The sequence below is a fragment of the Leptonychotes weddellii genome, chromosome 9 (assembly GCF_054177405.1).
Source record: "Leptonychotes weddellii isolate Sample4059 chromosome 9, ASM5417740v2, whole genome shotgun sequence".
NCBI classification, from domain to species: domain Eukaryota; kingdom Metazoa; phylum Chordata; class Mammalia; order Carnivora; family Phocidae; genus Leptonychotes; species Leptonychotes weddellii.
Genome location: NC_138377.1, coordinates 105,394,620 through 105,417,571, shown reverse-complemented (window position 1 = coordinate 105,417,571; position 22,952 = coordinate 105,394,620). Strand labels below are relative to the sequence as shown.

At 42.7% G+C, this 22,952-nt stretch overlaps 1 protein-coding gene and 1 non-coding gene across 5 annotated transcripts in view; both read left to right on the top strand.

Moving 5' to 3' along the window:
* Positions 1-1,508: 1,508 nt before the first annotated feature.
* Positions 1,509-1,619, top strand: LOC115944441 (U6 spliceosomal RNA). Its single transcript, XR_004078996.1, has one exon. It is a non-coding gene; the product is annotated as a U6 spliceosomal RNA (small nuclear RNA).
* Positions 1,620-4,716: 3,097 nt separating this feature from the next.
* Positions 4,717-22,952, top strand: part of GABRA5 (gamma-aminobutyric acid type A receptor subunit alpha5) — an 87,944-nt gene continuing 69,708 nt past the window's right edge. Inside the window, exons 1-5 of one of the 4 annotated variants that reach the window (XM_006728252.3) lie at positions 4,717-5,027; positions 6,583-6,642; positions 7,026-7,185; positions 20,674-20,795; positions 22,848-22,915. In XM_006728252.3, the coding sequence (XP_006728315.2) occupies positions 4,868-5,027; positions 6,583-6,642; positions 7,026-7,185; positions 20,674-20,795; positions 22,848-22,915 (570 nt within the window). In that variant the 5' untranslated portion in view covers positions 4,717-4,867. Of the gene's footprint in view, positions 5,028-5,104; positions 5,301-5,366; positions 5,457-5,478; positions 5,558-6,582; positions 6,643-7,025; positions 7,186-20,673; positions 20,796-22,847; positions 22,916-22,952 lie in introns of those variants that run through there. The other 3 variants (XM_031039629.2, XM_031039646.2, XM_031039634.2) reach the window with 3 other exon arrangements.

Sequence of the window (22,952 nt, the reverse complement as noted above, 5' to 3'; positions counted from 1 at the left end):
CACCCCCCTCCCTTCTAGAACCCTCAGTTTGTTTTTCAGAGTCCATCGTCTCTCATGGTTCGTCTACCCCTCTGATTTCCCCCGCTTCATTCTTCCCCTCCTGCTACCTTCTTCTTCTTCTTTTTTTTCTTAACATATATTGCATTGAGAAAATAGGTATTGTTGAGGATGTGGAGAAATTGGAACTCTTGCTCTTAGGAATGCAGAATGCTGCAGTCATTGTGGAAAACAGTAGGCCGGCTCCTCAGAAAATTAAACATATAATTACCCTATGATCCAAAAATTCTACTTCTGGGTATGCACAGAAAAGAATTGAAAGCAGGGTCTTAAACAGGTATTTGTATACCAATGTTCATAGCAACATTATTCATAGTAGTTCAAAGGTGGAAACAATCCAAATGTCCATGGACACATGAATGCATAAACAAATTTTGGCTATATGTATACAATGGAATGTTATTTTGCCTTAAAAAGGAATGAAATACTAATTACATGCTACAACATGTATGAACCTTGGAAACATTATGATAAGTAAAACAAGGCAGACACAAAGAGAGAATTATTATATGATTCCACTGATATGAGGCAGACACAAAGGGAGAATTATTATATGATTCCACTGATATGAGGTACCTAGAATGGTCAAATCTACAGGAAGTAGAGCAGTAGTTACCAGGAACTGGGGGTAGGGAGAGTTTTTTAATAGAGTTTCAGCTGGGGATGATGAAAAAGTTCTGGAGATGGATAGCGATGATTGTTGCACAACAACATGAGTGAACTTAATGCCACAGAATTGTACACTTAAACAGGGTTAAATGTAAATTTTATATTATGCATATTTTACCACAATTAAAAAAAAGATAATTCATTGTTAATGTAAAAGACAATTGAGTAACAATTAACCTATGCAGAAGTAATGCGTGACAACAACAGCAAATAGGACAGAAAAAAGAATAGAAGTATATTGTAAGATTCATATACCATACCTGAAGTAGTATAATGTTACTTAAAGGTAGACTATGTAATACTTTAAAGGTATCTATTCTAAACTCTTGAACAACTAGTAAAAACAAAATAAAATAGATATAACTAACAAGCCAGTAATACAGGGAAATATGAAATCAGAATAAAAAATTGTAAATCTTTTTAAAAACCTCAATTGCTTCCATTTGCCAAGTAATATAAGTGAAGGGGTCAGGCTAAGTGTAAAAATAAATAGACTACACTGTTCTAAGAAGCCCATTTCCAACATAAGTGGAGCGGGGTAGGGTGAGAGGATGGGAATGTATGCTTATTATTGCTAAATCTACTTTCAATTTTTTTCTCTTTTAAGAAAAGTCAGAAATCTAGAGTATTTACTTACTCATTCCTTTGCTTACTTATTCATTTATTTATGTGAAACCTGGTTTTTAATTGTTGTCTCTGATTTATTTTAAAATAGTACTGGCTAATTAAAACATGGTCATAGTCTATATGTAGCCTTCCATGAGAGTTCTAATTTAAATAAGGTGACTGCTCGATTCGGCAACACATATACTAAAATTGGAATGGTACAGAGAAGATTAGCATGGCCCCTACCCAACGATGACACACAAATTCATGAAGTGTTCCATATTTAAAGATAATAAATAAATAAATAAATAAATAAATAAATAAATAAAATAAATGATGAATTAAAAATAGAGTGTGCTTTCTATGAATGGATCGTTTATTACATAGCGCACCCTGTACCTTCTACCCTTGTTCCTACTCTTTCTTTTGCTTTTTCTGATATTTTCTGTCCAAATACTTTTTCAGAGTCCAGATCAAGTGCCATCTTTCCCTCGGAATTTTCCTTCTTCTAGTCAGACATGACCTTTCTGTTTTCTTAACAATCAAGACTCTTTTGTTTCTGTTTGGCAAAACACTTAAAAATCTGCTATGAATACCTGAGAATCAATCGGTTTATTATTCCATTAATGAAATAACTCAAATATTTATTAAATTCCTGCCATGGACTGGCACTGCAATGTTCTTACCTGCTTTTAGCCTGGATTTGCTTCCTCCCAACACTCTTTCTCTATACAGTTGCCAGCGTGAATCTCTTCTAGAATCATGTCTTTCCCCTGAACAACAAAACTATTCAGTAGCTCCTTCTTGTTTGCAGGAGGAAGTTAACTCCTTCTCCACATTTCCTGTCTTCTTGTACCTGGCCCTTGTATATCTGCTTCATCTTACCTGTTGCTTTCTTTACCCTGATTCTTCATAAATACAAAATTACCTACAGTCCCACAAAATTGCCTTATTCTATACAAGTAGGCTCTTGGTTTAGGACATCCTCCACTCAACTTGTCAAGTTCTGCTTCCTCATAGTGACACTGGCTCTGGGTTTTAGCCATTTCTACCACACCTACCCACATAAACAGAGCCTCCCTTCTTGGTCTCTGTTTTGGATGGTACAGAGTGGGTGTTACTGGGGCAAGTGGTCCACCCATTGCCCAGTTTCCCCAAGTTCAGCTATTTTAGTCTCTCACACTGGAAACTAAATTCTTATTGAGACTGGTTAACCCCGAGGTTATGTGGAACTGGGGTGCCCTCTACTGCTTTCCAGAACTGTAACTATTTTGCTTTATGTCATTCAATAAAAGGGAAAATGTTAATGGAACAAATGGGAATTCAGCTGATAGACTGTTATTTCTCAGGGCAAACATTGAATTCTATATCAAAACAAACAAACACTATTAAAATGGTAATAAATATTCTTCTACGTATGAGTTTCTATATAATTTTGATATGTCACTATTTCACTATCCCCTCAGGCCCACCTAACCTAAGGCTCTGTTATATGTTCATAAAAATTAAGAAGAAAGACTGGGTTATCATTTCATCACATGGAGGAGGTAAGTATCTAAGCCACATGCTTAAATACAATTTTAAAGATTAGATTTTATTTAAGATAATTTCCATATGTTCAATAATATGCACTGAAATTAAATTGATAGAAAACGTACCCCAAACATGGAAAGTTTAAAATTAATTCATCAAAAGAACATAAATTCACTTACAGTGGATATTTCATTATTTGTCAATGATACCCTGATAAGGTATTGTTGTGGAGATTTAATGTCCATACCTCTCACTAATCCAAAAGTAATCTCTGACTTGTCCACATTTTCTTTTTTTGCAAAAATTTCTGAATAACTTTGTTTCATAATCTGGAAAGCTTTAAATTCACTAGTTATTTGAACTCTTTCATTTGCCTTATGCTGTTTAATCCTGAGAGAAAAGTAGCTGTCACTGGTATATCTAAATCTAGAATTCTAACACCTAAAAGCTGAAAATTATATTAAGTTGATTCTGATTGTTTTTAATTTAATGATTTTGACTGTCAACAAGCCTATCTCAGTGATTGGTCTTTTGAAAAATTAGAAAATGAAGAAATGTATGTGTTTAAGTTAACCAGTTTAGAATCAGAAATGCCACGGGCGCCTGGGTGGCTCAGTTGGTTAAGCGACTGCCTTCAGCTCAGGTCATGATCCCAGGGTCCTGGGATCGAGTCCCACATTAGGCTCCCCCTGCTCTGCGGGGAGCCTGCTTCTCCCTCTCCCTCTGCCTGCCACTCCCCTGCTTGTGCTCTCTCTCTCTGTCAAATAAATAAATAAAATCTTTAAAAAAAAAAAAAAAGAAATGCCTTTCAGATGAACATCTTATCTAATTTATATTTCATCAGAACCACTAAAATCAGAATTATTTAATACTGTGGCTAAATGTATATCCAGAGTAACACCTCCTGTATATTTGTGATATTCATACATTTTTTATGTCCTATTCAGAAATATATTTACAATTACCCATTTTTGAAGAATCCCAGAATTTTTGAAATGTGCAAAAGTACCAGCAGGTAACTTAGATTTGAAATACATGGTATTAGGCACAACTGAAGAATAAAGTAACTTCACACCCTGAAAGATTAAAGATCCTTTCCCGAGCAGAGTTAGAGATTTGCCTTTTCTCACAATTATTCTGTTAAAAGTGACTATTAACAATGCAGCGTCACAAAAGCTGTGGAACGATAATATAAGTCTCATCATTTCCTTGGTGGTTTAACTTTAAATCTTGATCATTTTCTCTCGGATGTTTTCATAGTCAAGAGGCATCCACCTCCTGAGGAAACAAGATGCTGCAATCTGGAAAATTAAGGTCTGTGCTTGCTTTTGCATCCATCTTGTTTGTGCCGCTTGAAGGGGACCCTATTTCCTTACGGTTGTCGTTAGTGCCCCCTCTCAGGATCTGCACCACCGAGACAGAGACAGACATAACCCCACAATCCCAGTCCTGAAACCTACGTGTGCATGGGTACCAGCGGCAGTGCAGGGCACCCATGTCCTGGTCCCAGGAGCGCTCCTTGGGGGAGCTTCCGCCCGCTTAACCCCGGAGCTGCTCTCAGGTTTTCAGACCCACATGCCCTTGCTATCGACACACCGTTTCTTGTCAATAAATAACACTACAGAAAAAAACAAAAACAAAAACAAAAAAACAACAATGTATATTGCGATTAGGTATGGGTTTAATTCTAATCTAATCCAGTTTTGCTCTTTCCCTCCCGTAGCAATGAATTACAGGTAAAAAAAAAAAAAAAGCCTCGTAAAGGAGTTTCTTCCTTAAGAGAATAGGAGATGAGGGCATGAAGGAGTGTGAGGACTGAGGAGGAACACCAGGTTAGGGAGGTACTCAGATTTGGACCTAAAGAGAAAAACTCGGAGCAACGGCCTCTGGCTACCGCTTTGCTGACAGTCCCCCTCCACCTTTGCTGTAAAAAAGGGAAACCAGTGGTTATTACAGGAGGCTCCAAATATGCTCCTGAAGGCCTTCAAGAAACTTCAGATATATGGCCTATCCCAAACCAGGCCAAGCGCGGGCCCTGAGCCCTCCCCCTCTGCTGAGCCGGCCGGAGGGCGCATTTGGTGAGAGTCTGGCGGCCTCTACCGGAGCGCCTCTGCAGAGGAACGTTCCTCAAACCCAGAGACGACATGTGGCGCTCAGGAGAGGTGAGAGCGAGCGCGCGAGTGCACTGGGGGCGCGGGGGGATCTGCAGCGGGGCAGCGCGCGGCCTCGGGCGCGGCGCAGAGCGAAGCCGCAGGGCGGCGGCGGGAGCGCGGGGCGGCGGATCCGCTCGGCCGGGGAGAACTGGGCAAGTTCGCGCTGGCAGCATGGGGCGGTGACGCCGCACCGGCCTTCCGCGCCTGCCAGCCGGGCGAGAGCAGGCGGAGGAGGAGGAGGACGATGCACCCTCGCCGACGGCTCGCTTCCCTGGCAGTGGGGTAAGAAGATGCGGGCGACGGTGAGAGGAAGGGCGGCCCCAGCGCGGCGCGCACCCCTCCCCTCGGGGCTCTGGAGCCGCGAACTGCATGGCCGGGGAGGGGAGGTGGAGAGCAGGCGGGGCGCCGCGGGCGGCCGGGAGCGCAAACTTTCCCCCGGTGACTGCGGGGGCAAAGCCAACGCGGGAGGGCTGGGGCGGGCCTGAGCGGTATAGCCCGGCCGGACGGGGCACCGGGGCTCACCGCGCGCGGGCCCGCTGGTAGGACTTGGGGTGTGGGGACGCCCGCCGCCGCCGTCCCTGGAGCCGGAGAGGCGAAATCGCCCACTTGGAGGGCCTCGCCAGCCCCGTGGCTCTGAGGCGCGCGGCGTCCCGGCGCTGCTTGCGGGGTGGGCGCGGACTCTGCGGGGGTGTCGCGGGTGGGTTGGGCGGGCTGCTCGAGGCCGGGGGTCTCGGAGCCGCAGCTGCACAGCGCGCTCCTCGCGGAGGAGGCTCAGACCTGAGGCTGGAGCAGTGGAGGTGTGAGAGGGCCAGAAGCGAGAGGGGAAGGGTCGGCGAGCGGGAGGCGCTGGGCGCGCTGCTGCGGACAGGGTGGGAGGCCGACGCTGCCCGGCCGCCGGCGCCAGGTTGGCCAGGCTGCGGCTCCGCAATGCCGCCCCCGCGCCCACCTGTGCCCGCAAGCCCCCGCTTTGTGTTCAGGGGGCGGTGGGAGCGGAGCCTCTCTTTGCGGGTCCTGGCTGAGGGCTGAGGGCAGTAGGAGGCGCCGCCTCGGCTTCCCGCATGCAGCGCCGAGTGCTCGCCGCCCAGAGTACGGCCCGGGTCAGGCGACAAGCCCCAGGACGCGCCCAGGCGACCACCGCATGGCATCCTGCCCTTCTTGACATGAGGGCTTTAGCTTCTGAGGTGGAAGTACCTGTTGTATGTTTCCCAATTCCGGAGTTTGCCTGGGGTCTCCTTGGGAAAATGTTCCTTGTGAACACGCGGTGTTCCTCTGTCGTGTGCACCTATTTGCGTTATGCGCATATTGAGAAATATGTGCCTTAGCTAAGGTTAGTTGCAGAGCCCAGGGACTGTGCCTGCCTGGACTTCAAATGCATTAATTAGGGCCCAGCACAGAGATGAGAGACTTCCCCAAATGCAGTGATTATTAAGTTATTTAGTTATGGGGACAGAATGCTGAGAAAGTGGCAACCCTCTCTTATAAGCAGTTCTTATATTATCGTGATCCTGTAGATTTGTTTCTTAAATGTGCCTTTTTTCCCCTCTTTCCACATACTTTCTCTCAGCACCTTGCGGAATAAGGACTAGCTTGCTGGCTTTGAACGCGTGGCAAATATTTCAGAAAGGTAAAATGATTCCACTTGTGGATTTGACAGATGCAAAAAACAGTTAATCAGATAACTTCAAACATTTATTCTAATAATAGGAGTAATGGGTCATTTGGTAATATGCTGAAAAGTAAAACATAGTATTTGAAACGTGTAAAAAAAATTAGAATGAGTCTGCACTCTGAGTAAAAGTGGAAATTGAGCCATATTGTAACTCCTTTTCATGCCCCAACTTACTGCCCAGTTGACATAGCTAACAAGCCCATGTGGAGCTGTGCTGGGGAAGGACGGCCAGGTTCCTTTCTTTGTAAATTGTGCATGCTGGCCGTATGATTTGATTTCAGGAACTGTGACACAAAAACATTCATGTTATATGTTTTCCCCCTTTGTGTACCTTTCAGCTTCAAGATCAAGTTGGAGAAAGGAACAGTTATTCTTACAGATTCATCTGCTTCAACTATTATTCTCATTGGGAATGGACAATGGAATGTTTTCTAGCTTTATCATGATAAAAAACCTCCTTCTCTTTTGTATTTCCATGAACTTAGCCAGTCACTTTGGGTGAGTTACCATTTATGCTTTTATTTTATGGGTTTGGTGCACAAGTGCCTTTAAGAAACTTTGTTGACTAGTACATCAGCAAGCCCTCACTTGCATCTTTGCAGTCCCCTGCCCTTCCATTTGTTGTAAATAAATAGAGTCCTTGCCCTACCCCACGCTCTCATTTTGAGCAGGACTGTGCCACGTGTGGGGTCTCTGAAGTGAGTCAGAGGAAAGAGGCAGATTATGTTTTCAGAAATGGAAGCAGAGGTGGTTTCAGAGTCAGCTGTGTTCTCTCCTACTCAGGTTAAAGCAAGATTCCTGAGTTCACATGCATGAAGGACACTTACTGATTGTTAGACAAGACTGTTCAATGTTTTGGTTGCCCTCCTTGGTTCCATTATGCAAAGGAATTGCCTTGAAAGCCAAATCCATACTATGTGGCATTGACAAGGAGTTGCAGTGGTCCTGGCCTGAGCCAAAGGCCTTGAACAGCGGCCACCTGAATGCAGGTGCAGATACTAGGAACTACACGTATCTGAAGATCTGCAAGACACACTTGGGCATCAGGCATTATCGATTCCTTTAAGCTCTTTCACACTGACCTTTAGTATTGGCGTACTGATTATGATCCTTTTTTGTTTTGTTTTGTTTTCATCAAACTAGGGATAACCAACATTCCAGGCAAATGTTCTTATAGGTACTGATGTTCCTCCTCTCCTCCCTAAAATTGTTCTGGCTAATCAAAAGGATTATAACTTGAAGTTGATGGAGTATAATTAAGAAATTAAATTTCATGACAAAAGTTGCCAACCACTTGTTCTGTAAAAATCAGTTCTAAAGTTCCATAGTGTACTCCACACTCACGTAAATCATGGACGGATCTTGAGCACACAGTGGCTCTCCTACCCCCCAGAGACCCCTTCTCTCTGGCCAGTAAGGAGGACCCTCCCAAATACATGACATTCTCTGTCCTGTGGACATTTTCTGCTCTTCTGATCTTTCCAGGTCTCTACAGAAGAGAGAGACTGTGACCATCCCCAAGTGCCATGGCTGGTAAATGCCCACACTGGGACTGTAATCCAGGTCAGCCAGGGACATGCCCATCCCTCAGCACTGTGAGGGGGGCAGCACGTGCATGCTGACAAGCACAGGACATGCCTGTGCTGCAGCCCTTTCAGCCAGAGTACTCCCTTGGGACAGGGCATTCGTTGTTATTCTTGCCTTGCTGATCATCTTGACTTGACAGCTCTCCTATTCTGCCTTCAATTTCCTTATCTGTTCAATGAAACTTTTCCTTTCCAAAGTCTCTCCCAGCTGTAAAATCCTATAAACTGTGATGTTCCTGGTGTTCCCCTGAATGAAAACTTTGTAACTGAACTCATACACAGTACTCAGATTTCCAAGTTAATACATTAGGTAGTTAGTATGTTTACTGACATACTGCATCTATTTAGCAATATTTCAGAGGTGAGGAATATGCTAGGATTGGAAACATTTTCTTTTTAAGATTTTGGTCGAATATATTATCATGAATTTGCATTCTGTAGGCATGAAGTTTCTACACTCCCTGGTGGCTGCAAGTCTGAAATATGAAGTAATGTGCATATATGGAGGTTAGCCATTAGATGCAGCTATGCTTTATTTCTTATTTAATTTGGTGGCTTTCTGAGGTCAACTTCAAAACAGAGACATAATTGTTATTTTCCAGAAGCTAACACTGAACAAGTGGTATAAGACCCTTCAACCTCCCTAGAGAATTAGCCGTGGGAGAAGTTTTGAATTTTAGATATATGCTCAACAGTCCATCCTAAAACAATGCCTACTAACTGCAGAAAATCTAGGAGACACAGAATATCACATAAAAAAAGAAAATGTCCTTAATTCCACCACACAGAAACAATCATCTTTTATATTTTGGTGTCTTCTTCCATTTGCTTCTATGCATATTTTTATACATTTGGGATCATATTGCACCTTCAGTTTCATACTGTGCTTTTTTCATGCTTTTTTTGTTATTACAGTTTCTTTAAAATATATGATTTAAAAATGGATGAATATTATTACAGTGCATGAATGCTTCATCATCTGCTACTTCTCTAATTTGGGGTGTTTACATTCTTTCTGATTATGCTGTTATAAATTTTCCTATAACGAACATATTTGGCTTTAACTGTTTTAAGTATTTGAGACCATTTCTATTAGAAGATATTCCTGTAAGTGGACTTTACATAAGGTTCCCTGAGTGCTTTTAACTCATGACCCTGTGTGTCCAGTTGGCATTCAGTGAAGTAGGGTCTCTAGCAAAGTGGAAAGGTAGGTTTCAAAAAGTCTGGCAAGCCGCAAAAGCCATTTTAACATCTGGGAGCACAAGTTTCTATTGATTTTCCTTCTTATACAAGGAGCCTTCTTATACAAGGTTCCTCTCACTTGCTTATTACTCTAAATGTACTTAAGAATGACTTTGTTAAATTGCAAAGAAACTTTCATAACACTCATTTGGCTTAAAATCTTGACAAAATAATAGCTATTGCAATATGGAGCACGTATTGCTATGTTATCTGTTTTAGGTAAATCCTAAGAGGAACCTTAGGAGCTAAGCACCATTAGCCCAGTCTTATAGTCTGGGAAGGTAAGAGGGAGGGAGAGCTAAGCCAGCCAGGAACTGCTAGGATTTCTTCCTTAGCACTCCTTAGTGATTGCTGCCCAGAGCTTGCTGGGCAGGTCTGAGTCAGACCAATCTATAGAGGAGGGGAACGTAATTCTGGAAGGCATTCTCTGCATTGGGGTAGAGAGAGTTTTCTGTTCTGAGATTAGGGGGGAAAAAGAGTGGTGGTAAGCTCTGTCGTTTCCCCCTAAAGAAAGAATTTGTTTGATTGGGTTTCAGAGAAAGATGAAAGGGGATGCATGCAAGGCCCTAAATTTGAACATTTCGGGACAAGAGAAATACTGACTCCTGCAAATGTATGAAAGAAACCAGACAACTGGTGGAGGGTAAACAGGGTTACAGAAGACCAGTCAGGGAGCAAAAGGAAAGAGGCAAATGTGAGCTTTTGTGCATATAGTCAGTGTTTGTGACAAGTATGTGGATTTGGCAATCAGAAAATTTATAAATGTGATAAGTAAAATATATTTGGTGACTATATAAGATAATTAATGTGAAATTGCTTTGAAAATATACAAGTATTATTTCTTTTGCTTCTCCCTATTTGATCAGAGTCACCAGCAGCTCATTTTCAATAGCCTTTATAATTCTTTTATTGGTTTTAAGTTATATAACAGAGCATGAGTCAAACATATAATGGGACAGAGGCCTTATTTGACTGTCAGCCTTATGCTATGTCATGTTTAGAGATGTGGTATTATTTGAAGCATTATAATTATTTTAACAAAACCAGTAATCAGAAGTACACGGTATCGAAAAAGTAGCACAGAAACGATACTTGAATCAATGTAATGTTCAAATACATAATATTAAATTTAAACTGGAATTAATTTATTATCATTTGAAAAATCACACTTCATTGGACTTGACTGACCAGTGATAATTATAAGATAAATTTGAGGATTATCAACTTAATAATAAGGTAAAATCTGTTTCCATTCATTTATTTGTATTAAATATATTTTAAGGGTTTATCTATTGGAAAAGAAAAACTGCATTAACATTTTATTCCATGGGAGCTACTATTTAAATATACTTTAGAAACCATGTTTTATAATTAGCAATTAAAATCAGATTCTTGTAGAAGTAACTTATGAACACGAACAGATAAAGTTATTCTTTATCTGTCTATATAAGTATGCTAACCTGGACCTTTGGTTTCATGAAGAGAGCTTTCTCATACACTCTCTCAAGGACGGTTCTTTTCTTTTAACTGGAGCAGAAAGTACGTTCTCTCTGAATCATTCAAGTACTTACAGTGTCTTTTTAAATGGCAAGTTCTCTCTTGTGTCACAGTTGGCAAGTTCTTCCTGCACTGTAGCTGCAGGTTCATGAGGCCCAGGACAAACGGCCATTGTAACAATTATAAAAACACATGGAAGCATCACCTAAGCAGTTAGGACACCTGCAGGTAGTGGGACATCTAAGTGGAGGCCCCAGGGATGGCCAGAGATCAGAAAGGTAGTTCTCCCATATAGCAAAAATTTTAGGTGACTAGGACCTCGCTACAGGGTAATACTCAACATTTTTTTAAGGTACCGAAAAAAAAATACTTCCAAATTATATGCTTTAGAGAGGAAACTTTTAGCATGCCAACAGGCAGTGAGCTAAGCAAAGCTTAGAAGGACAGTCGGCCAGTGCCAACCCAGCCGACCCGGTCTGGCGATCAGCTCCAAGATGAGTCACTGGCTTGGTTCAAGGGGAGAAGGAGAATGTGGGCTTTTGGATTTTTACAAAGGTGCAATTGCATAACATACATATTTTAATTGGTGTGAAATTTCAGAGGAAAATATTAGAATCAAAAGTGAAAAGAAATCTTATAGAACTCTGTTGGTAGCAACAGTAATTAACAGTATTTATGTGGGTATATCTCAATTTGTAGAAGGCCATTTCAAAAAATGTACTATTTAATTTTCTACTATAAAAAAACTCCTTTTGTAGATGAAAAGAGTTCAGGCTGAAGAGCATAGGGAATTGGGTCTAAATTTCATGGAAAGTGGGAGAATCAGGATCTGTATCGGGGGTCGGGGCCTGGGTCAGTGTTCTCCATTGTAGGGCCTTCTCCAGAATGTCCTGATATGTCGGGTGCAGTCTAAAGGGAAAGAATGGGGGTGGAAATCTATACATCAGAAACAAAAGAACGTCCTAATCTAGAACTCAGATAACACCGTTCTAAAGATAGTGTGTCTACCACTGCTTGAATAAAATCAAACACAAAATATGTCCTATGAAATAAAATATTATAGAGAAGCGATCATGTGAGGAAAAGAAAGATATGCTAGGAAACAAGCTTTAGCGGTTCATTGAAAACTCTATTTTATTTGTATTTATTTAACAGTTCATTTCAAGATCAAAAAGCAAACCTAAAAATAAATTAAATCCAGGACCAGATCATTTTCAGTTTTAACAAACAAAAAAATTGGGCCATCGCTGTGCAATCGAATTGGTTCCTGTTTTAGGACCCCTGTCAAGTGTATAGGGATAGCGCCAGGTATCACTTTGACAGAGCGCAGTCAGGCTGCTCTGATCCCTGTTGCTGCACACTTGCTGTGTGGCTACAGAAGAATTTCTGAACCTGCCTGCGACTCAGTTTCCTAATCTCAAAGTGGAGTTAATAATGGATCCCACGTCACAGGGCTGATGTGGAGGATACGTTGCTGAATGTATGCTAAATGCTGAATTAAGGCCAGGTAGGGAGGGGGTGCTAAGTGTAGGCTAGCTATCTTTTCAGATGTTGTGACCAGGAGGCACCCAAGGTTTACTAGACCAACAGGGCAAGCACGGTGCTGGGCCCAGGGCCAGAGCACGGCAAAGTCAATAACCTTAATCATGTCTGCAGAGTCTCCCTTGCCATTTAAAGTAGCACACCCACAGTCACAGACTGGGATTAGGGTGTGAGTATCACAGAGGACGTCACCTTGCTGCTGCATCAGTGTGCCAGGCACTGTTCTAGGTGCTGAGATCCTGCAGTGGGCAGAGTAGAGCCTGCCTGCAAGGAGGGTGCATTCTCCTGTGCAGTGAACAAATACATGTCAGTTGGGACACAATTGTTATGAAGAAACATTCAGAGTAAGAGACAGTGAATGTGCTGGAGACAGATGCCTTAGCAAATATCTGAGGGAAGTGAGGACATGAGCACTGCTATGTGGAGAAGGTTGAACAGGTGAGAGGAACAACAAATGCACCGACATGCATGGCATGGAGGGGACAACAAGAGCAGTGTAAGGAAGGGGAAGATAGGGAGGAGGCATAATCAGAGAGGCAGTGGGGAGGGGAGAGGGTCAGATAGTGGAAGGCCTTGTAGGCCATGCTAGGTAGTACCAGGAAGAGCAGTTGGCTGTTATTTTGTAGGTCAAAGAGGGTCTTTGAGTGGTTTTAAGTAGGAGTGAAGTATGATCCAATTGAGATGTGACAATAATGTGACTTAAAGTTTAAAGGTTGCTCTGGCTGCGGAGTGGAGGATAGAATAGAATCTGGGGCGGGGGTGGTTAGTAAAGGTAGGAGCAGTGAAGGCAGTTGAGAGGACAATGCAGCAAATCAGGGGAGGGATGATTTCGGACAGCAGGATTTGTTGATGGGTTGATATGACATGAAAGAAAGGAGTCAAGGATGACACCCCCTGCCCCTAGGTATTTGACCTAAGAACATGATGGGTTCAATTGCCTATCATTGAGTTGGAGAAGACAGCAGGAGAAAAAGTTTTCGCAAAAATCCTGAGTGCAGTTACGGACATGTTAAGCCCTGTTAGATATCCAAGGGTCCAGACAGGCTCTTGGACATAGAAGTCCAGAGGTCAGAAAAAGCCTGGGCCTGGAAACATGAATTTCAAGTCTTTCATCTATAAGCCATTAGATTGGATGAGATCAATTAGGACTGATTGTGAACTAAATAAAGGTCCCTGGACTATGCCCTGTCTAAGTTTAGGAAGGTAAGGGGGTGAGGGCAAGCAAGAGGAGGAGGCCAGTGAAGATAGGGTAGCATCCTGAGGCCAGGTGGAGGAACTGTTGTAAGAAGGGAGACATGGTCAGATGAGGACTGAGACTCAATCATCAGATTTGGCAGTGTTCAGTAACCTCCAGAAGAGAGGCTCCTTTGGGATGCAGGCAGTGAAAGCCAGACTGGAGTGGGTCCAGGAGAACAGAGGAGAGGCAGCAGAGGTTTCTAGTGTAGACAACTCTTCAGCGAGTTTTGAGAAGAGAGGCAAAGAATGGAAAAATAACTGGAAGGGAATATAAGGTGAATGAGAGATGTTTTAAAGACCTGCTATGTTACAGCAGATGTAATTACTGATGGGAATGATTAAGGAGGGAGAGAAAACTATGTGAGATAAACACCAGGATGGTTTGTGTGCAGCATAATCACACATATGGGGCATCAAGTGTGGTTGGGGAGAGTCTAGGGAAGTGTGGGTAGGGTTAGATAAAGGGGGTGTGGCCTGCTAGATGGGAGACCTGTGTTTTACCTTGTAAGCTGTAGGATTCTGAGCTGCGCTGCAGTGATAGGGATAAGAGTAGAGACTACATGAAAGGTGCAAGCAGGGGTAAGCTGGAGCACTATGCAGGGAGCTGACAGGCAGGGCTGGGGAATGAGGCCCATGGAAGTGGGAGCAATCTAAGAGTTCTGGCATAGTGTTTCATGGCCATGACTTTGTCCACATGAGACACGTTTCAAGTCCCTGTTTCCACCACAAGAGGGGACAACTCTTATTTGGAAACTTGGAATTGCCTTTCATTGTCTAGCTAGTGTCTACCATGTTTGTTATTTTCTTTTACATAGTTTTTGAAATGGTTAAAGTGGTGTGCAATGGAAATTTCGGGAAAACATCACAAAATGGTGCCACTTAGAGGTACTTATTTAATGAGCTGAAAGTGACAAGCAAATAACCTGATCTATTTCTCAGAAGTAATTAAATATTGGGGAAAGAATGCAGAAATGCAATTTAAGAAGACAGAGAAGCTGCCACTTAAAAGCAATCTAGTTCAGTTCCCAAAGTAAGTTCATTGCCATTATTGATCCCATTTTATGTAAATCAAAAATGGCTGTCAACATAAACAGAGATAATATCACCAAGAAATGCATCACGCCTCGCCTTCAGTAACAACATTTGTGGTACAGTTCTCAACAGATTTTTCTAAACCCCAGAAATGATGACATAGCTGTTGAACTTGTATTCTTTTAAGTGCCAAAATAAGACACCCTCAGGTATCACCTGATAAAATGAAGTACTTTTAAAGCTGGAATCCGCAGCATATTCTTATTACTATCATTATTATCGTTAGAAATTATAATACTGATAGATAAATAGATAAAGTTATGTTGGAGTAAAATCCTTCACAGTTCCTCAAAAAGAAACTTACTCTGACATTGAACTAATAATATAACTCCCCTTTCGAGTAATGCATGGATTCTACTGCAGGGTTAACTCTGTGTGGTAACTGGCTAATTTGGGTGATAGCTTGCTTGGGATTCCCTATCCTGCTGTATTCAGACCTCTCCCTGCGTCCCCCCTCAGAAACCTTGCTGATGGCTCCATCCATCCCCATCTCTGTCACCACTGCTGTGGTCTGAGTAACTGGCCTCTATACCTCTGGCCTTGCCCCTGCCAAGTCCATCATCCACAAAGTGCCCAAGGGCCACAAGAAAAGAAAGTGCACCCTGTTTAAATGCTTTGAAGCTCCCACTACCTTCAGGACTGACCCTAGGAGTACAGCATATGGCATGTGAAGTTCTTTATGGTTTAATGTGTGCTATCTCTCCACTGACATGCATTACTTCACTCACCAAGGTTCTTTCTTAACTTCTGCAGGCATCATTGTTTTCTTTCCCAAGGCCACTGCTCACAACCCCTTCAACATCCCCTTCTTTGGCTTGAGACTCAATTCTCATGCTTGAAAGCTCAGGTCGGTTCTCTTTTCTGCTAGCTCTGGACAGAGCTCCGTCTTCTTTTCTTTGGGTTCCTAGAATGTCTTGTGTATCACATAGATCCCCATACTTACCGTGTTCTATTGAAATACTCTGTGAATATGACTGATTCTTTTAGAACACAGCTGTGTCCTACAGGTTGGGGATACTATCTTTGTCATCTTCACATACCCAGTACTCACCACAATACCAGATACATATGTGGTTGACATCCAAAATACGTTGTTGAGCTGAGCTGTTGGAATAAGCACTGAGCCCGAGTATATAGCCTCTTAAAGACATAATGGGGGAGAGAAGCTCTCTGATGCATTTAGAGTCACTCTGGCAGTTGGCTTACAGGGCAGCCTTTCCATTGGTAATCTAGGTAGGCCTAGAGCCACCATGGCTGCACATGAAGATCACTTGGGGACCTTAAAAAAATACTGGTCCTTATTTCTCCTGAATCAATTAAAGCCAAGTCTCTAGGACCCAGAAATCAGAAAGAGTTAATGTAGGAATCCAGAATCAAATGCCTTGAAAAAGCCAGATATAAGACAACGGGGGGGGGGAGGGGGAATTTACACAGTTGCAAGAGTTTACCCTTTCTGAAGACATTCATATTTATTTTTCTTAAACACTCTGTTAAATCCATTAGTAGACCAAATTTCTTGAGCTTCTCATTCCCCACTGCACCTCATCAGAAGTCCCTGAATGACCCAGAACTTCAAGTCTGATGGAGTACCACTGACAGCTTTTTGAGAAGCCCTTGCATACCTCTGAGCTTCACTCTGCTGCCCTACTGCCCACCCATGTCCCTGGGCATTTCACAGCCACTGCCTTCCTTTCTCAGCTTAGAATATGGGGCTCCGTGGCCTTATTTCCTTATTTTTCAAACTAAAATCATTGTAAAAGAGTTTAAGTTTAGTGATCAAGTCCTTGTGTCTTTTGTATGGACCAATATTTGAGCAAGGAAATCTCAGGATGTTTTAAGAAGAATGGTTGGTTCTACATTTCCTTTATTTTATTTTTAAAAGATTTTATTTATATGAGAGAGAGAGCACGAGTGGTGAGAGGGGCAGAGGGAGAAGCAGACTCCCCACTAAGCAGGGAGCCTGATGTGGGGCTCGATCATAGGACCCTGAGATCATGACCTGAGCTGCAGGCAGATGTTTAAGCGACTGAGCCACCCAGGCGCCCCCTACATTTCCTTTATGATCCCCTTTCTAGAGCATCAGTAATCTGGCAGTGTTGGAACTATTCACATGAACTAGATGTGACATGTTTTTGTAGACAAAATGCACTAAATATAAGGAAACAGTTCATATTTTAGGAGAACCTAGTTAATTAGGATTAATACTGAAGGGTCAGCCACCAAACTTTTCAAATATTTCTAGTATGTCCAAGGCTATGGTCAATAATAATGGGGATCTGGTCTCAGCTCACAAAAATCCACTCCCCCAGAGAGCTGAGCCTTTAGCTTATCCTTGAAGCAACTGTGTACTCACAGTTAACCTAAGGATCAGCAGAGCTCCTTGGTTAAAGTCAATACATTTAAGAAAAACTGAATTGGAATGTCGGCCAGCTCGAGCCTACCTTCTGAACCTAAATGGAGTGAGCGTTCAAAGAGATGAGGGCATCTTGTGTTTCCATCTGGAGGGAGGCCTCATAAGATGTAACTGTGCATTATTGCTCACTGAAGGCATAGCCCAGTGTTTTTGTATTATTTTTCAAGCGGTTTCAACTAACCACAATGCAACAAAGCAGACTGAAATTACTCTGTACCTTAGAAGTAGTCCTTAAAGATTATGCACCTTGAGAGAGGCACAAGTAAGTTTGCCAAACAGCTGTGAGATTCTCCTGTGTGCAGTCATATCACATGCATTCTGTGAGACAGGAAGGGCCTGCAAATTAACCATTTTTGAGGATGATCTGTGACCTCAGAGGGCTTCCCAGTTGTTCCTGAGAGAAAACTTCAACTCCTGACCTGACAAGCATTTTCAGAGATTCTCTTAGAATTTGTTTCCTACCTCCTAGGTCCTAACTTCTGTAAATACAGAGAAGTCATAGCAAATCTCCAGCCATGGCCTCTATTGTAAATAGGCCCACAAATAATTACAAGATAGGGCAGATATTGAAATTGATCAATAAATGGAAGGTGAGATTTGGAATTCTTAAGCCTTGCATTCATTGCATTGCTATTGGCAATGATTTGGGTATTTGTGAAGTAGGATTCAGAGCCAGACGGGCTGGTGTTTCTTTGAAACTGTGGTGAAGCAGAAGGAACACCAGAGGGCCAAGGGAAGCAGTGGTCATGGAGATGACCCCTACAAGTACACAGTGTCTGGAACATCTTGGATGGTCAGTGATGTAGTCAAGGTTTGTCTCCTAACAGCCAGGGCTGTTCAGATCAAAGGTAACTTAAGAACACTTCACAACAGATAATAAACAGCTTAGAAAAATATACTTGAAACATTGATATCCTTTTTCTTTTCTCTTTTTCTGATCCATAGTGATATTTTTATTTTTTAATTAAAAAATTGAGATATAATTGATTATATAATGTGTTGATTTGATACATTTATATATTACAGTGTGATTACCACTGTAGCCTTAGCTAACACCTCTATCATTTCACATAATTATCATTTCCTCTGGGACACCTGGGTGGCTCAGTCGGTTAAGCATCTGCCTTCGGCTCAGGTCATGATCCCAGGGTCCTGGGATTGAGCCCCATGTCGGGCTCCCTGCTCAGTGGGGAGCCTGTTTCTCCCTCTCCTCTGCCTGCCGCTCCCCCTGCTTGTACCCTCTCTCTCTCTCTGTCTAATGAATAAATTTTTTTAAATTATCATTTCTTTTTCATGGTGAAGGCATTTAAGATTGAATCTTTTAGCAATTTTGAAGTTTATAATACAATACTATTAACTGTAATCACTATACTGTGCATTAGATCTCCAGAACTTATTCATCTTCTAGTTACAAGTTTGTACTCTTTGACCAACATCCCCAGAATCCCCCACACCTAACCCCTGCTAACTGCCATTCTACTTTCTATTTCTGCAAATTTGTCTTTTTTAGATTACACAAGGAAGTGATATGCTTTTTCTGCTAGTGTGCATGCTCTCCCCTAAGTTAAAGAGCCAGTGAAGCCCCCCCCAACCAGACACTTAGACATAGCCTAGAATTAAATAACCAAACTTTTTGATAAGAGTTATGAATACCATAAGAAGTGGACAGTGAGGCCAGATTTAGTTTGAGCAGTTTACTCCACTGGGCAAGTACAAAATGTCACTGTTTTCTTTCTCTCACAAATCCAGGGGACAGCATTAAGGCCTTTTGTCCTGGTATTAGGTCTGTGAGGCTGAGTGCTTCATCATTCTAAAGTGTTGAACTACAGAGGATGTCAGAGAAAAGGGAATTTAATATTTTCAAACACTAAGTCACAGAGTAAAAAAATTCTGTCTGTGGGCTGCATACGAACAGGACTGAATTTTAGCTTGTTAGAGTTTCAACTATATGCTTAATGATGATGTGAAAATTAGATCAAAAGGACTTTATCCTTTCTCATTCAAAAGGGAATAGCTTCAGAGCAGTAAAGAATTGATTTGTTTAGATGCAATCAATACAAATGACTGAGTTTCAAGAACTGGGTGAGGCAAGCATACATCGATTCTGCCCTCAGCATCCAACCGCTGATGGGCGGTCTCACCCTCATTTCAGACAATTTATGGAAAAGAAATTGCCATTAGTAGAGCTCAGGTACCATAGGAGGCACGTTAGGGAAATTCCAGGGATCTCCTGTTCTTCTCCCAAGTGCCTGGGGTGCTAACTTCTTGGGACTCACAGCTGGCTTTCAGCCTCATGAGTTCTACTTGAAGCCAAGCCGTATGTGTAGGTTGAGTTCTTGGTAATTCCAAACATCTTGCTCTTTGCAACATTTGAAAGCAGCTCTAGAAACCTGTGGTGGGATCCATGTTCTTGAGGTGTATTACCATCTTCTAGACTTAGGACTTTCTTTCCCCCAAAATAACTTCCTCAGCTTGCCCCCATCTGCTCAGGGCAGTTTCTCATTTCCAGCTGCTGCAGATCATCTACACAAAGTTTTGGGGCCTGGATAACTGCACTGAATTGGACAAACCAGGACTGTTCTTGGTTTTTCTTGGAAGGTTCAGCCTACTCTTCTTGGGGTTTTAATGTAAGTCTGACATGCTGGGTCATTCAGAATACTGTGCTTCCTGAGTCCCTGATCTGAGGTGATGCTGAGTAAACCCTAATAAGGATTTTCAGACTGGTCTTTATAATTCATGGCCCCTGGGTCATGTGCCTTGACTGGAGCTGAATGTGCCAGCAACAAGCGGTGCTGATGAGTGAGGAAGACCAGAGACATGTCACAAACTTGATTGTTTCTGTCTCCATGTGCTCTAATTCTGGCATACAGCTCATGGCACAAATGATCCCAATTAGGGATGCAGTGAAATTTGGGCCTACCAGTCTTTCAAATTGCGTCACTTTTGAACATCCTCTCCACACCCCACTGCTCATTACAGATGATTCATTAGCAATATGAAGACTCAGTTTTTCTGTGTTTAAACCAAACTTCTGAACTCCCCTAGGAGTGGATGAGGTTCTGCTAGTCTATGTGGAGTGGCTAATGTTTTTAAAATGGCTATAATCTTAATATGAACTGTGCCTCAGAATCAGGGAAAGATGGATTTTGAGCATCATGTTAGGTTGATGGATGACCAGCCCAGAGCCAGCACACTCTGGAAATTCAAGAATTAAGGCTTGTCTATGAAAAACAATAGCCTAGATTAGTAGAGGAGATGGTTTTCAGGTGCCCTCTCTGCAAGACAAGTCACCATAGCATTTTCTGGTTTCTATATTTTGAGAAGAATTTGTAAAAAATACTTAATGCAAGTTTGAATTCTTGTTTCTCTGTTTAAAAGCTTTTCACAGATGCCAACCAGTTCAGTAAAAGATGAGACCAATGACAACATCACAATATTTACCAGGATCTTGGATGGGCTTTTGGATGGCTATGACAATAGACTGCGGCCTGGCCTTGGAGGTGAGTAGGTTCTCCTTAGCTGCAGCCCACTAAGTGCATGCTTAAACTCAGTCTCAAGCTCACACTGCTGTGATTCAGACAATTCATTCAAGAGTTCCTTACCAGGAGTTTGAACTGATGGTTTTGCAAAGGCTCCTGCATCCTTTATTGTCATTTCCCAGGTACAAAAAGCTGGGGGATGTGGTCTCTCTGCAAACTCCCTTTTCCTCAGAAAATCTATCCATTCTGCTTTGCTTAGGGAGGAACCAGTTCTTAAGTGTTACTAAAGCCAAGATTACCTTATGTTAAGAAATAACGCATAGGGGCGCCTGGGTGGCTCAGTCGTTAAGCCTCTGCCTTCGGCTCAGGTCATGATCCCAGGGTCCTGGGATCGAGCCCCGCATCGGGCTCCCTGCTCCGCGGGAAGCCTGTTTCTCCCTCTCCCCCTGCTTGTGATCCTACTCTCACTGTGTCTCTCTCTGTCAAATAAATAAATAAAATCTTTAAAAAAAAAAAAGAAATAATGCATAATCAACTGCCTACTCTTGTATTGATGCAAATCCTTTTCACAAATCCACTGTTTAATGCAATTTGCTCTTTACATCTTTATATATTATGTTTAACTTTTTCACTAGGACCATAATCATTGTATTTACTTTAACCCCTGGAAGTTGATAAAAATAAGTGGATAGCAAAATGCGCTTTCAGGGCACAATTAGAACAGCTTAATTTTGTGCGGAGACTCATGTGCTGTTTCCAGGCATGTGCAGTGCCCTTGGCTCTAGTTGATTTAGTTGTGGTGCATTTGAACTTGTTCCATTAGGTAAGTCAGAGACCCTCTAGCAACTACATTCCTAGAGGAAAAAGTTATTTTCCATTATTGCATTTTTAACACGGAGATTCACTTAAAGCATGAATTGCCATTCTCTACCTTTTTGGCAAGAAAAGTCCACAAAGCCTCCTTGACGCTGTCTTACTCCACCCTCCGAGTTATGCCCCGGGCCTCTTATGTCTAGCAGCCCCTGTCCCTTTGAACACATCCACAAGGATCAAAGCATGTAGAGATCCAGCGAGTTGTTGCTATACAATATTCTCTCATCCACTCAGCATGTGGCACACTTCTATGGGGCAGGATCCTGAGAACACCACAGAGAGCCAAAGGAGCTGCCTGCTGGGGCTAGAATCTCAGTGGGCACCGAAAGCACACAGCATCATACTAACACCTACACACACTTAACTACACACCATGCACATATATGATTACCACGCAACGAGATGTCCAGAGAAAAAAGTCCCCCTCTCCCCCCACCCCGGCCCCCCAGCTGTGCCTCAACAATGCTACCAGTGGTGTGGCATTATTTATAGTGAACTGTAGTATACTGTGAATGGTCCCCATTCATGACCACAGGGGGTACAGGGCCTGGGTGATGCCCAGGGAACACACACTTTCCCCCAATATTATTAGCTACTTGGATTGCTTTATAAATTTAATAATTGTAACTGATATAATAGTCTGTCATGGTAGAAATTTCTAACAATTCAAAATGCAACATAAGGTAAGATGGGTCTTCTCGAGCGGTCCTGTCCCAGGCCACACTGTGGACACCTTCTCATACGGCCTTTCCGCAGAGACCACCCAGTGCTGCAGTTTTGACTAGACATTCCTTCAGATCTTATCCCCTCATCAAAACTGCCTAACCCTTTCAAAAGCCGGAGATTGTCGAGAGCGGGTATCGCATTGTGAGGTTGGGAGTATTGTTCAGGTTTAGGGAGGAGGAAACTAAAACCCAGGACCCCTTTCCCATCTGTTGAGGACAGATTCTCACGGGGCAAGAAGTACAATGAGAGCCAACACCCTTTCCTTACACGATGGGCATTTTATTTCCTGCTATAGTTCCGAGCAGTTTGGCTTCATTTGGTGTTTGTCAAGTTTTCCAAATTCAACAAACACATTATCAAAGCCCCGTGATTGCCAAGAGTGAAACCGGTTCCTAGACTGAGGACGTGCAGACGCTGTGATGGGTGGTTCCATGTGAGCTCCAGCCCAGGCAGGAACCTGTGTCTGTGTTTCAGAGCGAATCACGCAGGTGAGGACGGACATCTACGTCACCAGCTTCGGCCCGGTCTCCGACACGGAAATGGTAGGTCTCAGGGCACGGCCCCGCCCAGACCCTTCTA